At 36.9% G+C, this 18,266-nt stretch overlaps 1 protein-coding gene across 5 annotated transcripts in view; it reads right to left on the bottom strand.

Annotated features, from left to right (window-relative positions):
- col16a1 (collagen, type XVI, alpha 1) overlaps positions 1–18,266 on the bottom strand; it is a 350,415-nt gene that overhangs the window by 229,225 nt on the left and 102,924 nt on the right. For all 5 annotated transcript variants that reach the window (XM_039740383.1, XM_039740384.1, XM_039740386.1 and 2 more), the window contains exon 4: positions 5,807–5,924. In XM_039740383.1, the coding sequence (XP_039596317.1) occupies positions 5,807–5,924 (118 nt within the window). The remainder of the gene's footprint in view (positions 1–5,806; positions 5,925–18,266) is intronic.

Here is an 18,266-nt window from a genome sequence, read left to right as displayed (position 1 = left end):
AATAGGCAATTCTTTTTAAAATTCTGTAATATTTTCAAATGGGAATGCTTAGAATTTTAAAATATTTACACAGCTCTGCTCAACAAGTTTCAATGAAAACTGAACTTTCCCAACAATTTTTTTTAAAGAATAAGTGTACCAGCTTTCAATTAATTCAGTCCACAGTGAGTAGAGTTGTTTCATGCGAACAGAGGGAAAGAGAGACATACTGGACAACAGTAGGTGCAGACCTAAAAATGACATCAAGATAAGCATAGTAATAATGAAAAATAAATGTTCACTCAACCCTGTAAAATAAAATTTGTTAGTTTTTAAATTAGCAAATTAAAGTATGAATGTTTTCACATTGTTACACTTACAAATACAGTAATAATTTTTGGTAAAATTGCTGCAATCATGCAAAAGAAATGTAAGTATCTATGAAGCTTTTTTGAGTGTTTAATCTGAATTGCCTTTTGTGATTAAGCACACTAAGCAGTAGGCTGGCTACAGTAGTTGAAACTTATCCAACAGTGAAATGACATTTTCAGAAACTTCAAACCCTTCCTGATTCACCCTGTTCATACACCATCTAGGATGCTGCTCTCCCATCTACTGCATATTGATAGTCTTCAGACATTTATAGTAACTTGTGTAAGGAGCTAATGGTAAGCTTCACATTTTCAAACATCATGGGTAAATATAGAAAGGATTTGTTGGCAGTTTGTCTGTTTACATGTAAAACAAGCCAGCATGACTTTCCCTGAGGTATTATTGTATAGGATAAAAAAACAGTGGCCAATTTTGAATGGTCCTCCAGAATACCTGAAACCAAGGGTACTTCCAATAAGAAAAATCTTTTAAATTCTTCCTTTAGAAGCTCTCTAGAGCATTATCTAAAAAAATAGGGATTCTAGTATTATTAAAGGTTAGTGATTCTAATAAAAGCACACAAATTTTATCCAATTAAAAATGAGTTCTTTTAATAATATACATCAAATGTGATGGGAGAGTAAATGATATAATCTTATTACAGATAATCTTAAAAAAGACTTTTTGAAACAAAAATGTTATTATTTGTGTAAAATACTATATGCTATTCTTATAAGAAAAAATCCATTTACTACTTTAAAGAGAGAGTATGTGGTGTACAGATTAGGTGACTTTATGGTGAGATGGCATCCAGTGACTCAAAAAGGATGACATCACTGCAAAATGCACTCTTTCATGTGTATTTTATATAATAAAGTAAGCAGTCAGAGTGGAAGTACTGATTGATTCAAACAGTATTGTGTATTATTATTCTAACAGTGCTACTAGTTATTCAGCGTCTCTAAGATAAGTGGCAAGTTAACATTAAGGCATATACCGGTCTTGCAATGCATAGAACTTATCTGTAACTAAAATAAAATGTGCACAATATGATTAAAGTTGATGTCTTACGATAATTTCTGTAGCAAAAAATGTTTTGTTTACACTACGCTTACCATAACATTGGGTTATGTGACCACATTGTCAGTAATAGTGCAAAGATTTATAATTTCAGTTCTTTCAGAGATAAAATCATTCAATCACCTTTTTAGCCTGAATTGACTGTGCTGTATTTTACTGTTAATAAATAGATGTAAAATGTAGATCAATAAATTTGACAGCTGAACATTGTTGAAAACATTTTGCTAGTGTGGCAGACGATCAGGGACCTTGCCCCACCGGGACGCCTGGATCAGGGAAGGACCGGGAAAGGGGTAATATCTTCCCTGGACGCAAGAGGGCAGCCCCCCTGATTTCCATTAAGGGCCACGGTTACACTAGTTAATTCTAAGAGATAAGCTTAAAAGAAGTGGTGAGGTGGCCTTTTGCTGCTATGTACCTATAATCTGGAACACCTTACCAATTGAAAATCGCCAGGCTAATATTGTGGAATATTTTAAAACAACTTCTAAAAACCCACTATTTTAATATGGCTTTCTCATTTAGTTGTATTCCTAATAAACTATATGGGCATAGAATTATCATATTCTTCAGGGATCTGCAATCTTTACTGATCTCAAATTTTTTCTGCTATGTTTTCCAGTTCTCCTGTAGTAGCAATCTACACCACCATCACCTGATAATGTCACCATGTAGCAAACTGGGATGCTGGAATGAAGCTGGGTGTCCAGGAGACTGATATCATTGAATCCTCTCATATGAAGCGTGGAAACAAAGAGGATTGACTTAATAACTTTTATGTTAGGGACAGTGCCAAGTGGGGCCTGGGCACTCTCTTTGCAGTTTTTTTTTCTGATCTCCCAGCCATCTGACCTTATCAATGCACTCATCCTCAGAGACTTAGTTCATGGCACTGTATATAAGAACGCTTCTCTTCTAGCTTATAGTTATCTGTTTTTAAGATTGTTTAGATTAATTTTTTCCCTATTTTATTACTTAATCTTTAATATTATTGCCTAATGTTATTTGTTGTTCTTTTATTTTTGTAACTTTCTCTTTGAAATCTTGAAAAACACTTTGAGCTACATTGTTTGCATGAAAATTTGCTATATTAATAAATATTGATGTTGTTGCTTGTGTTTCATTTCTTGTGAAATTAGAATTTAATTATTTGCATGTACTTCATGGTAACGTACATTTATGCACCCCCAAGAATTTTTAATTTAAATCAACATTCAAATTCAAATAACATTTCAAATATAAAAATTATAATTTCAATGACTGGTTTACAAATCTACTATAGACGTACAGTAAAAGCTTCATCTCACAACAGTCATCTGGAGCTCAATACAGACAGTGCACCAATGTATGTGTGTTAAGTACCATAACTGAGTATTGACTTTCTTGCTGTGGAGACATTGCTGAGATATTTGAAATTTATTTCCAAATTTAAAATATTATTTAACTGAGTCAGAGGTTTTTGTTATTAGGTAAAACAAGTTGACATGTTTGCCTTGATTTCAACTTTAACATCAGTCAACCAAAAAAGTAATAAACTGTAATATATTTTAGAATAAAATACAACAGCCAATACTGTAAGACATAAAAAAACAGTTAAATTGCCATAATGTGATACAAGTTTCATGGGATCCCTGTTAATTCCTCATCTAAGTGCCAGTGCTTTTCTCATCCCAGTAGACTTTTTTGGGCCAAGCTGCTTTTACCATTGGCTCTTAATATATCTGTAAAGGACTGGTGTTGTTTCACTCATCTCTCACACAGGAGCAATCTTGTATACATTAATCTGCAGATCACAGTGCCATCAGTGGCTTATAACTTTACCAATATTTTTGAACAGATACTCAGTTTTACAATTAATTATAAACTGATGCAGTTGGTATAAAACCTGATCCAATTCAAGCTGAGGAGATACTTTATTAAATAACAGACTGATTTGTATATCAACTCATTTGCCACTAAACTGTATTTATCTAATACACTGTCATGGCAGGATTCAACACAAGGCAAGAAACAATTTTGAGTGGGAATCCATTAGGTTGATGGTCACACTTACACACGCAACATCCATAAAATCTTCCTATAGGTTTCGTCTAACTAGACAGTATCCCGTATTGCAAGAGAATTTATCCTTCATTTGCCAAACAGCTCATGCCATGCATAGCCTGGAACAAGGCATGAACCAAACTTGAACAAGTTGTCTGTTCAGCACACATTTCTCCAGATAAATTGAGAGATACTAGTTAACCAAAGTGTATACTGTATTGACAGAGTGTGTGGTATAATATTAAAATTCCACACACAAGGCACCTCAAACAAGAAACTGAACGCAGGCAGTGTCCAAATGTTGTGGCACAGCATCATTCAGCTTCAAACTTCCTTCTTTAATCCTTTAACTGAATATACCAAGAGTCAATATGAAAACATGAATATCACACAATACATGCTGCATAAAAAGTAAAACACCACCAAAGATATATGGTCTATTTAGTCACTGTATTTAAGAATGAAACACTTCATGAAAGAGTCACACAACTACAAAATTCCCAGCCTTTAAACAGAAATAGTTTCTTGAAATCCAGGCCAGCAGCAGATGTTTGCATTAATAGAATAAAAGCTTGATAGCACAGCTGCCTCGTTTTTTTCCCTTATGTATATTTTGGTTTTCCACCAAAAGATAAATGGAAACTTGCCAGACAAGCAGAGCTTACAACACTGAAGAAGGATACAAGGAAACAAATGGTGCTCGGCTCCAACACAAGCGCAGACCTGATTTTCATATCTTTAATTCTAATTGCTATTCAAGCATTAAAAAAACCTTCTCTCACTCTGTACCATGCACATTCATAAGACAACTAGTGTCAAGGAGGTTGTTTAAAAAAATAATATAAAGCTGAATTCAGTGTTTTGGCAGAAATAAAACTGATAGGTTAAGATGTAAATGTATATGACAACAAACCATACAAAGAATTCAATATTACAATTGCACTCTCATTGCATGACGAATTGGATCAAATTAAACATTTTGCACAGTTATGTGACAGTTCTGGTTAACAGTTATACAGCAAGAAATGTGTCCAATCAAATGCTGAATAGTTCAGCAGTTGTGGGTGCACTAACATAATAGCACTCAGTATGGCATAAAAGGACACTGATTTAAGTTCTACCAAGGTATCCAACAACAACTTCCATGTAACTGATGAGACTTGTAGAGGGCCAATGGCAGTATTTAACATGTTATCTTCTTTTCAGAACACTTTTAGCAGCAAAAGTCATTAATTGAACCACCAAACAAGCACACCAACTTTTCCGCTTTTGTAGAATTTCACAGTACAACAGCAGAATGCTTGGTAACAGAAGCAGAAAAAAAAACAATAAGGATCTGTCCAGTTCAAGCACCCTACTTACAGTCACCAGATGGATCAAATGAATAATTTAATTGTGTGCATTTTAGGTAACTTTTTAATTAACTGGCTATTAAATTAGAGACAACATGGATTAACACTGCTACTTTACAGCTCCAGAAAGTAAATTTTTAACTCCTTTGTGGATAGTAGGTTAATATTCAAATCAAAATTGGTCATGTGTAAATAACAGACTGGTACCCTATCAGATGTTGAATATTTGCAAGATTCCTAATACCATGTAATGGAAAAAGGAGTTTATAAATATGTTTGAATGAATGAATGAATGTACTATGCCACTTCTATTGAGCTTAGGACATTTCATAAGAAAGCATGGCAAGATTTATTGAGCTTATGCAATGTATGACAAACCTAGGGTATTTAATTATCTCACTATGTGGGATCTGCATGAGCTGACTTCTGATTTTCCACACTTTTGTTTTTTTCACATTTGCTCTTCACAAAGTCAGCCTCATATTTGACCTCTTATTACAGAAATACGATTAACAATATGTTTTCCAACTGACAATCCATACACTGTGATGCTCACTACAAATGAACGATTGCATTTTAGTTCACAGAGATGTAATGGCTTGTCACCTACTCAATACCTTATTGACATATTCAGGTACAGTTTGAAATCCAACAATGTGCTTGACCTGTAATCATATGGGAATGAAGGATGATAACCTTTTGTGTCATGGCATATCAATCTGATAGTGAATGAGCTTACCTTATCTATTCTTAAACAGAATTTGTTTTCGAAGGCCGGCAATGAGTTTTCCGTTAGGTGTTAATAGTTGAGTCAAGACTTTTTGGCTTCCTTGTATTCACTCATGTAAATTGTAAGATTCAAGTAACCCTCTGATAGTACAGAACTTCATTATCTTATTTAGAAGAGACTAAAGGCAGGCACAGTCCATAACCTGCCAAAATTATAAAAAATAAACCGCATAAACATAAGACAAACTTACTCTGTAGATCTAATAAGTGATAAGTTGCCAAGTCGCAAGATCACTGGGCCCCTGGGATTTCGGATCTTCTTTATCTCCGGGATCTTCAGCAGAGAAAACTTTCGGACCAGATTAAAGCCTAGAAACAAAAGATGCCAATAAAGATATTGCAAGTTTCAGATCAAATAAAAATGTTCCTGTAAGTACAGTGAATTTCACATTACTGTTTATGCCTACAGAAATTCTTTTTTGGTATTATAATGGCTAATACCAAACATATACTGTGCAGCTGAATAAGTGGCTTGGTCAAGAGGCCCTCACAGTTCCTGATCAGATAAATATGCACAGATCTGGGGGAAAAATATAATATGTCCAACTATTTTCTGAACCAATTTTTTCCACTTTAGGATCACATTTGAAGCCAGGAACTACACTGGCTACATTGGGTAAAAACCAGAAAAACATTCCTGTATATAGCAGCCGATGACTGCAGGCACATTCATTACCAGTCACATTACCACATTCACTGATACTGAGGATTTTTTAAGTAGTCTATGAATCTGACCCACATGTCTTTCCAATGTACAAGAAAACCCGGAGGAACACCATGGGAGAATGAGTGAATTCCACAAAAATAATGACCAGGCCAGGATTTTCACCAGTTTGCAAGAGTGTGGCAGCAGTGTTAACCACTGTATCTCTATTTGAAATAAAAAATAACAGAAATGAATGACAATTTTATCTGTTAGTTGTTGTTTAATACAGAGAAAAATAAACATGTACTATTAACCCTGTCTATAAATTAAATTTTAAATAAATAAAGTGCAATTTAAAAACAAAGACATACCTCAATTATGTAACTAATCTCCATTCAAACCAATGTACCTTTGTCTAAGGCTTGATTACAACTGACTAAATGCTTGTGTGTGCATGACAGGATACAGTGCATTCCCACACCCACCACATGATAAACCAACTCAGGATCACAGATTAGGACCACACTAGATCAGATGGAGTGGAACAGTGTGAGCTGGAATGCCAATTCTGCAACCAACCCCCAGGTTTTTCCCTGCAGGTTGGAGGGCCTACATGCAGGGCTGGATGCAGATTAACGTCATACCCAGGACAGAGCAATTGCAGGTTAAGGGCCTTACTCAAGGTTCTAACGGAGTAGAGTCACTTTTGGCGTTTACAGGATTCAAACCAGCAACCTTTCGATTGCCAGTGCAAATCCCTAGCCTCAGAGCCACCACTCTGCCCTACAGGGACAGGGAGAGGCTATAACTTGGCAGCTGTAACACAATAGCAAAAATGAACTTTAAAATACTATATAACTATTACATTTGTGTGTGTGTGTGTGTGTTTGCATGTGAAAGAAAAATAGTGTAGAGTTTAGTGTCTATCAATATCAAAATATCTATATGCTATTTAATTAATAAGTCGTTGGTATACTGTGACTGTGTTACGCTCACAGGAAGAAATATTGATGTGACAAATAAAAGCATCATTCATTCTGACATAGGTCAAACTATAAATAAAAGAATATTTTAGAGAAAATAAAATATTGATACATATTGTTCATTTTTGTGATTAATTTAGCCTATTTAGCACCAGAATTACCAAAGTCTACGGAAAAACTCGTAAATCTGGCCCACCTTAAATTTCTTCGCACCTCTCCATCAGCGACTTTTGTCCTGTAAACGTGCCCAGATTTATGAGTTTTTTCATAGACTTTGGTAAATCTAGTGTTAATGCATTTTAAAAATTGTGGCAGGGCTGCATTTTCATATATATATTTTTTTTTTTTTACAAAACATTAATATAAAAAGATGTGTGTACCTAAAGAATTATATACACATCCAGTACCATATGTATAATATTACCTTTAAAAATCCATCCATCCATTTTCCAACCCGCTGAATCTGAATACAGGGTCACGGGGGTCTGCTGGAGCCAATCCCAGCCAACACAGGGCACAAGGCAGGAACCAATCCTGGGCAGGGTGCCAACCCACCGCAGGACACACACAAACACACCCACACACCAAGCACACACTAGGGCCAATTTAGAATCGCCAATCCACCTAACCTGCATGTCTTTGGATTGTGGGAGGAAACCGGAGTGCCGGAGGAAACCCACGAGACACGGGAGAACATGCAAACTCCACGCAGGGAGGACCGGAAGCGAACCCGGGTCTCCTAACTGCGAGGCAGCAGCGCTACCACTGCGCCACCGTGCCGCCCCACCTTTAAAAATTCCGAAGTAAAATTTTCATTTAAAGGTTGAACATTTTATATTACGTGGTTCACTGCGATACACCACATGTCAATATAGTACTGGTGTTCATTTTCTTGATTAATACATTCTGATGCAGGAGAGTGGAAGTAAAGTAGGTGAGGAGTTTATTGCAATCCTGGTGCAATGGTAGATAAAATTTACAAAGGTAAAAATTATGATGTCTTTTTTTTTACATTTCATGTTTCTATAAGAAGATCGAATCAATGTCATATCACATAAGTGCTAAACATTTTTATTTATTGCCACTCAAAGACAAGTCTATAGTACCTCTGTATTGAACTCACCAGTTTGCCAGTCAGCTGACAGTGCTGACTGCCCTAATATAATGGCAACATTCTATGAAATAGAAGTATAATGATTATCACTACCCATAGTTCAAGTGTGTAATACCTTCACTAATTTATACAAAGGACCAACACAACCATCCCAGTAATACACGGTGTCAGTTTTTAACAGATTATCAATAGGTTTTTGGAACTCCAGGGACACCAGCAGCTTCAAATACCTGTTCATCATCAATGACTTTTTCATAGCTGCTCTTTTAATACTATTTATTTGCCTGACAGAAATTTTCCTTAATGAGCCTTTATCAGACTGAATTCAACTGTGCTGTGAATCACACACTCATCTTTCATAGTTTAATGACACCTCTTCAGTTTTAGTGAAATAGCATTTGTTTTTGTGTATTTTGCAAGACAATGCACAAGATCTTTCTCCCCATATTGCATGAGAACTGTGACTTTCTTAATATTGCAATTATATTCCTTTAATTAAGATCACCTGGCAAACAATCTATCTAAAAAGACAAGAGACACCAAACAAGCAAGAAATTTCATTGAAAAACAGAAAAACCAAAAGTTTATTTAACTGACATCCTACCGATACGTCACTTGCATAATAATTTGGAACATAGTGTACAAAACCCCCATGCCCTCCATCTTATCTGTAATCTTGTGGCAAATGCTGACAAAAGGACTACAGTTCTCACCAGCCAATACCAGCTACAGACAATTTCATCAGCAATCACAAAATTTAAATAAGAGCATCTACAAATATGGCATATCATCAAAGGTAGCAACCCTGCATTTTTCTTTCTTAACCACTTTGGGATAATAATTTTGTTATAACATAATATTACCATGTTAATCTTAGTGTCCATCTTTTTGTCTAATCTTGGAATGTGTTGAGACATGTTGCAGGCTTTGATTCATCTACTATACTGTATAACCACTTGGAGGGCATCAAGATTCACACAAAGTTCCTTTTTGTAGATTGTTCATCAGCTTTTAACACCACATATCCTCACTTTCTTGGCAGGGAGAATTATAACTTTAATTTGGACTTCAATTTGGTGGCTGAGAGTGAAGGTACTGTAAATGGCTGTTTGTCTGGCATGCTGTCCTCATCTACAGGGTGCCTGTACTGGTGAGTTCTTTTGTATATTTTCTAATTGTTGTCACAATAAATTTAAAAACAGGTTATTCTTAAAATTTCTTCATGACTCTGTAATTGTAAACCTACCTAATGAGCAATAAACCAGTCATGGCCAAGTGGAAGATGATTTTTTAGTACATGTGATGAGACTAAAACTAAGAATCTAGTAAGCAATTTTAGAAGAAACACCATTCACACAGAAGAAACAATCATTAAAAACCAGACAGTGGACTTTATTAAGAGTCATAAATATCTGAGGACAGTCATAGGCTCAAAACTAACTTTAATGAAAATTTAAAAGTCATCCGCAAAAAGGGGCAGTAGCACCTTTACTGTCTAAGGAAACAGAGTCTTTATAGTGTGAGCCCCACCATTGTCTCAGTCCTTTATAAATCTTTTATTGAGTCAGTCTTTACTTACAGTATGTTCTGCTGGCCTGCTTTAGAAATATTAATGTCAACAAGAACAACAGAAAAAATTAAATTGAAAAAAGTCTCAGGCAAACCTCACAGGCCTGTTTAATGCTCACTGCTATATAATATTTATTTATACTACATGTTTGATGGCTGTGTCTCTCTGTAAAACTTGCTAACAAACAAACTTTCCATCTTGGGGGATAAAATTGAATTGAATTGATTTCAATTCCACCAAATGCAGACTCCTGGCTGGTACCTTTTCTGACATAGCTGACAACTTCAAATCATCTGTCATCTATACAGTCCAATTTGGCAGCTCCAACTCTAAAATGGTTAACGCCACATAGATTAAATGTTTTATGTTGTATAATTGCTACATTTTATTTAACTATTCCTTTATTTTAAAGAGAAACTACAAAATCTACACCTTCCTCTGCCCTTCTGCTGTGCAGGGAATTCCTGCACTTGAGATCACTTGAAGCAGCCAGTAGTCTTAACTTAAAATATTAGGCATTATTTCAGTAACTATTTAAGTAGCACTAGGGTGTTGTACAGCATTAACCATTATGGATGTAATTGTGGTATAGCGGGTCCACTGCTCACTGAGCAGGGGCCATTCGTTTTAAATAAATAATCACCGCTCGCTGCGGCTTAGCGAGGAGTCGTTGGGCAATAGCATGCTACGGGGCGGTTCCACGGTGTGGGTGTTTCTCACCGAGTGCACAGGTGAGGAACTGCCCACATTCGTGATTGTCCCGTGGCTAATGCGGCAGCTGCTGTGGCCCTCGTCATTTTAAAAGCAGCGCGAGCCAGTTGTGAGGGGTGATCAGAGATCAAGATCAAGATTGAGATCGAGGAAGGGGAGAGAAGGAAATGGAGGATGGAAGCAGGAAGGAGAGAGAGGAGAAAGAGCACGAGCAAATCGGTGCAGCAGGAAGGAGGGTGAGCAAATGCTCGCAGGCAGCTGAAGTCCGTCTGGGTGTTTGGCCAACACCTGCGGGAAGTGGTTGTGGTCACACCCGTAGAAGTTTGTTTTACAGGGCAGGAGTGACCAGGAAGGTGCGGGACTCTCCGCAGATGGTAGCAGGAGTCGGGACTTGGGAAGTAGTGTTCCCTGTGTGAGAGCCTTGGCCACAGTGGAATTCCCAAGTCACTGTCAGGGGGGAGCCGACCAGAGCCAAGGATCGGGAAGGCGACTGGCAGTGGTAGTAGCAGGTGTAAAGAAGGTCAGCTGCAGAGTGAGCGTCTCCCTTGTTGTGGGGCCCTGATGGGTGAAGCAGGAGAGACGCTAGTTTTAAACGAAGGCACCGGGTTTGTCATTTGTTTTAAGACTGCTTCCTTAGAAACATTTTACCTCATTTTATAGGAGTGTTTTTTTCTTATTGTTTTTACCTCCACATATTTTTATTGGATTATTTATTTATTTAATGAAGAACTTTGGCACTGCAATTTATTTATTTGAGCACTTTTGTTGGATTTTAAATAAAAGCATTGTTGCACTTTTTGCACCACCTCTTGCTCGAATTGTTTATTTGCCTTCACTGACTAGCTCACTCGGTTTCATTATCGACGGTGTTGGATTCAAGTGCTCCTGTATAGCAATGGGAGTGTGGAGCCAGAACCTGCATCGTCACAGTAATGAGAGTCAAGCAAAATGACACCTTTTATTAGCTACCTAAAAAGATTACAATAAGCAAACTTTTGAGGCAACTCAGGCCCCTTCTTCAGGTAACATACTGTATAATACAGAGACTGAAATTCCCTGTGTTTATATAGACATTAGGACAGGTACAAATCTTTGTTGGGCAGTTATCTTATCAAAAGATTTTGACTATACATTGTTCTTCTCTCTTGCTAAATTAATCTTAGCGTGAAGAGGTCTATTCATTTTTTACATCTAAGATGTCTCATTTATATGTTTTCCTATGCTGTACCTGTCCTAGTGTCTCTTTTCTCATTCCCTCAGTATTTTTTAATTGTGTGTGCACATTAAATGCAACTGAAACTGTCAGTTGTCACAGGGAACTTGGCTGATAAGCTGTTGGAACAAATTGTTTGCAAATGACAATGCATCAGTCTGGAGTAGTATTGATCAGCAAATTTGCTGCCTTTGCATTTGCCCTTGTTTGTGGAATTATTTATTGATAATTCAACCGATTTAGGAGAATTTTTTTTTACAAGTGCCCCACAATGCTTTGCAAGGCCAGAGTGACATCCACCAGTGCAGTAACAGCCAACATTGAATGGACCACCCCCCAGGTATATAATGCTGATTATTTTCATTACAGACTCTGTGAGACAAATTACCTGTGCTTGTAACCAAATGTGCAGGTTGATCCTCAAGTTCCACATTAATATAAGAGAAGGAGGTGCACACCTATTCATGCATAATTAGCCACATAGGCAAGAGTGAAAACAAATCTTTAAGGAGACTGACACACCTACACAGGCTTCATTCATGATATGCCACTTTGAATTTTCTGCCTTTAAAAGACCTATGTATTTTTTTACTTTTGACTATGATTTCAGCATTTCCATTTTGTTTTGACGAAATGTATGATTGCATGTCTCTGACTGTGTTCCTTTTTTTCGATCTCACAAAGGCACGGTGGTGCAGTGGTTGACAATGCTGCTGCACAGCTCAGCCAACCTTTTTGTTCACAATAATCCGTCCAGTATAGTTAGCAGACATTTAACTAGCCCTCAGGGACACTTTAAAGATGATTGCATCATTATAATCCTGTCATCTACTTCAATTAATCCTTCCCCATTGACTTTAATGCGTTTACCAAGTTCGGCGATATTTGCACAAACACACGAACATTTCTGAACTCAAGGCAAAGCGAACACCATGGAGGTTGCTCATTACTAGTCTGGAGAGGTCTGAAACAGGTCAACTAACTATAAGAGACAAACATCCAACAGTTCTGCTGATCCTAGTCTGGCCAATCAGACCTGATACTCTCACCGTTACTACTCTACACTCCTCTTCTCAGCTTCTCTTCCTGTCATCACTGTAAAAACATCTGCAGCTTATTCAAAAAGCAAAATATTTAAAAAGCTGCAGGTTCAGACCTTATTTCCTCTTCCAAACTCAGGCACTGTGCAGTCCAGTTGTCTATAGTATTTGCAGACATTTTCAACCAATGTTCAGATCTGTGCACTGTTTTTGTCTGCTTCAAGACCTCCACCACTATACCAGTGGCAAAAAGATCAAAGGTCACAGGCCTAATTGACTACAGGCAAGCTACTTTAACCTCTGTGGTACTTGAATGCCTTATTCTGAATTACTTCAAGAATGTCACAAAAGACTTACTGGACCCATTTCAGTTTGTATACACAGCCAACTGGTCTGTGTATAACGTAGTGAAATAGGATGGCAGCGCGCGTGGATACAGCAACCTGGACCTCTCCATTTAGATGTCACTTTGTTCTATATTTTATCGAAGCCCATGTTGCATTGCTTTCTGCATGGGAGACCCAGAGGCCTACAAAATATGTGGAATTCATGACCTTTCCATTGACTGTAACTTCATTTATTTGTGACTGCATTTATTATTTATTTATTTATGCTCAAATATGTACATTTATTTTAACTACATATTTACCTTTACTTTTACTCTGTGTATATCTGCAACTGCTAATAGTAACTGTTCTTCTCCTTAATGTTTACTTTTAAATTTATGCTTCTTGCAGTTTAATTTATACTCTTATATACCTTTATTTAAGGCATCTATAGGCTTGCTCTAAATGATATTTCATTGTATTGTACAGTGACAATAAAGATATCTTGCATCTTGAATGTGTGTATGTATGAGTTTTATTTACCAACACCTTGATAAGCTAGGGGCATATGTGAGGATCTTTTTGTGGACTTTATCTCTGATTTCAATACAATCATCCCAAAGCTCCTAGTTAAGAAACTCATTCAGTTGAACCTGCCCAGTTCAATCTGCCATTGGATCACAGACTTTCTTCCAGATAGGAAACATTATGTGTAGTTAGGCACACACATGTCTGACCCATTAACACTTAATACTGGTGCAGCGCAGAGATGTGTCCTTCTTGCACTACTCTTCTCACTACAAATGACTGCACCTCTGGCAATTAGTCTGTCAAACTTCTTTAATTTGCAGATGACATAACATCAATAGGCCTCATTTCAAACAATCATGGGTCCATATACAGACAAGAGGTGGAAAATCTGATATTGTGGGGCAGCCACAATAATTTGGACCGTAACATTCAAAAACTCAGGAGATGGTCATAGATTTCAGGAAACAGTCACTGGCTCTCCTATCACTTGCCATAAAAGGCACATTAGCTGGGATGACAGGGAAAAAGGGGAGGCGGCTTAGCAAACATTTACTCAAACCGGTTAAAATGTAAAGATGTCAGATTTGGTAAGTTCAAGTCCTTTGAGTATCTTGCCGTTGTTATTCATGGAGATTCTCAAGTTCTAGTATTATTCGTGTATAGACCTCCTAAATATAACGCGTCTTTTTTTGAGGAATTCTCTGACTTAATGTCAATTTTAATTACTAACTATGACACACTCCTAATAGTTGGCGACTTTAATTTTCATATAGATAATCAGTGTGATCTAAAAGTAAAAGAATTTATGAACCTCCTGGATTCTTTTGATTTGAGGCAGCTCATAAATCAGCCTACACATAAAGCAGGTCATACGTTAGACTTAGTGATTACTAAAGGACTGAAAGATGATATAAAGCAGGTCATTGATATTGGTCTATCAGACTATTTTCTTCTACTTGTAATATAGAAATAATGATAAAAAACACCCATGAGAAGCATATTGTTAAAAAACGCTTCTTTGACTCAGCAGCAGCTTTAAAACTTACAAACATTCTAAGCAATCAGTCCGTTTATAGTGCCAACTATAATAGTGAGGATAATGTAAATAGTAAGGTGGAAAGATTTAATACTAAAGTGAGAGCTGCTGTTGACATAGTTGCACCTGAAAAGACAGTAAAAATCTTCTAGCATTGTTATACCATGGAAGACACAAAGAGTGTCTGATTTAAAGAGAACATGCCGCAGAGCTGAGCATAAATGGAGGAAGACTAAACTTACTATCCACTATGAAATATTAAAAGTTAAAATAACAGAATACAATAACACTGTCCGTCTTGAGAGGCGCTGCTATTTCTCTAAGATTATAAATAACAATGCTAGTAATCCCAGAGTCTTATTTTCTACAATTGATCGCCTACTAAACCCAGGTAGCTCAAAGGAATGCCTCCTAAGTACTTCCAGTAAAACCTGTGAGGCTATTGCTGTATTTTTCAATCAAAAAATTAATGATATTAGAAATAACATAGTATATCCCTCCAACACTAAGGATCCTCCTAAACCCCAGCATCCTGTTATAAACAAATTAAACTCTTTCACTAGGATAGATTTACCTGATTTACAAAAATAATATCTCAATTAAAACCTCCACCTGCGTCCTTGACCCAATACCAACAAGGTTTTTCAAAGAAGTATCAGGCGTGCTAATTGATAATGTTCTTGACATAGTAAATTCATCATTAGATACGGGGGTCTTCCCAGACTGTCTTAAGACTGCTGTAGTTAAACCCCTTCTTAAGAAACATAATCTTGACCCTCGCTCTTGAAAATTTTAGACCCATCTCTAACCTGCCCTTCTTAAGTAAAGTTCTAGAGAAGGCAGTCATTATGCAGTTAAATGACCACCTAAATAAACATGCTATTCTTGATAAATTTCAGTCGGTTTTAGAACAAATCACAGCACAGAAACTGCACTCGTTAAAGTAGTAAATGATTTGCGGTGAATGCAGACAGAGGCCATTTATCTGTTCTCATCCTCTTAGATCTGAGTGCTGCATTTGACACCATTGATCACAATATTCTTAGAAATCGCCTTAGTCAATGGGTGGGCCTCTCTGGCAGTGTCTTAAATTGGTTTGAATCCTACCTGACAGGGAGAAAATTTTTGTTAGTTGTGGTAATTACAACTCAAGACACATGATATCCATATGGTGTTCCACAAGGCTCTATCCTGGGTCCGCTGTTATTCTCAATCTACATGCTTCCGTTAGGTCAGATTATCTCAGGGCACAACGTGAGCTACCACAGCTATGCTGATGACACACAGCTGTACTTATCAATAGCACCTGATGACCCGATTCTTGATTCACTAACACAATGTCTGACTGTATCTCAGAATGGATGAATAGTAACTTTCTCAAGTTAAATAAAGAGAAAACTGAAATCTTAGTGATTGGCAATAATGGATACAATGAGGCTATTAGAAATAAACTGGATACATTAGGATTAAAAGTCAAGACGGAGGTAAAAAGCTTAGGGGTAATTGTTGACTGTAATCTGAATTTTAAATCGCATATTAATCAGATCACTAGGACAGCATTTTTCACTTAAGAAACATAGTAAAGTTAGACCTCTTATATCACTGAAAGATGCTGAGAAATTAGTTCACGCTTTGTTTTCAGTCGACTAGATTACTGTAACGCACTCCTCTCAGGACTACCCAAAAAAGACATAAATCACTTGCAACTAGTGCAGAATGCAGCTGCTAGAATCCTAACTAGGAAAAGAAAATCCGAACACATTTCTCCAGTTTTAATGTCACTACACTGGTTACCTGTGTCATTCAGGATTGACTTTAAAATTCTGCTTATGGTTTATAAAGCCTTAAATAATCTCGCCCATCTTATATATCGGAATGTCTGACACCTTATATTCCAAATCGTAACCTCAGATCCTCAAATGAGTGTCTCCTTAGAATTCCAAGAACAAAACTTAAAAGAAGTGGTGAGGCGGCCTTCTGCTGCTATGCACCTAAAATCTGGAATAGCCTGCCAATAGGAATTTACCAGGCTGATACAGTAGAGCAGTTTAAAACACTGCTGAAAACACATTACTTTAACATGGCCTTTTTATAACTTACATTTAACTTAATTTAACTTAATCCTGATACTCTGTATGTTCGATTCTTCATAATAACTATTCATGGTGGCTCTAAAATCGTACTGACCCCTACTCTCTTCTGTTTCTTTTTCCGGTTTCTTTGTGGTGGTGGCCTGCACCACCACCACCTACTCAAAGCTTCATGATGCTCCAACAATGATGGATGGATTAAAAGGCAGAAGTCTACGTGACCATCATCATCAAGCCCTTCCATGAGAACCCTAAATCCAAAGAGGACTGTTTCATTTATGTTAGGTAGAATGCCCAGAGGGGACTGGGCGGTCTCATGGTCTGGAATCCCTACAGATTTTATTTTTTCTGTAGTTTTTTTCTATTTTTTCTGTCCCCCCTGGCCATTGGATCTTACTTATTCTATGTTAATTAATGTTGACTTATTTTGTTTTCTTATTGTGTCTTTTATTTTTCTATTTTTTATTATGTAAAGCACTTTGAGCTACTGTGTGTATGAAAATGTGCTATATAAATAAATGTTGTTGTTGTTGTTGATGACAAAATATTCACGTTTCTGGGCACTGTGTTGTCACAAGTCTTAAGTGGGACAATACCATCACATGTATTACTAAGAAAGCCCATCAGAGAATGTTATTTTTGCACCAGCTGAGGAAATCCAATCTCCCTCAAGCAATACTGGTCCAATCCACAGCCATTAACAAGTCCATTCTGACCTCATCTATAACTGTCTGGTTTGGTGTTGCTTCTGTTCAGGCTAAGGCCAATCTGCAACACATCATCAAAGCCTGTGAAAAGATCACAGGCTGTAACTTACCACACACTAAGGTCCTATATGAGTACAGGGTAAAGAAAAGGTCCTCAAAATCATTGCTGATCCAACTCACCCTGGGCATCACCTGATCCAAAGACTTCACTCCGGCAAATGTCTTTGTGCAGTGAGAGCTGCAACACGTCAGTAAATTCTTACTAATCGGGTCTTAGCTTCTACTCAGTATGTATATATACCTGAACACAAGACTGCCTGGGTATTTTAATCCGTCTTTATTTTTATGTATTACCCTTGTATGCTGCATCATTTTTTATCATTTTATATTTTATCTTCTTATATTTAATTTTTGAATTCTGTGTTGTCCTTGTATGTTGCGCCAATACTATCAAAGCAAATGTCATATTGCAAATTAGTGTACCTGACCAATAAAGTAAATTCTGAAGACAACAGTGCTGAGGGTGATATGCTCCCAATGTTTTCACAGAAACAGCTGACAAAACAGAGTATTTGAGAGTAATCTAGTTTTGAAACAAACATATTTTCATTTTGATAAGTGCTTTATTGAAAGTACAGGAAAAAAGAAGAAGCCACTGGAGATATTCTCAGAAATTTCAAGAAC

Source organism: Polypterus senegalus, chromosome 17 (assembly GCF_016835505.1).
Source record: "Polypterus senegalus isolate Bchr_013 chromosome 17, ASM1683550v1, whole genome shotgun sequence".
Taxonomy (NCBI): Eukaryota; Metazoa; Chordata; class Cladistia; order Polypteriformes; family Polypteridae; genus Polypterus; species Polypterus senegalus.
Note: the sequence above shows the minus strand (reverse complement) of the source record. Positions and strands in the feature narration are given on the sequence as shown.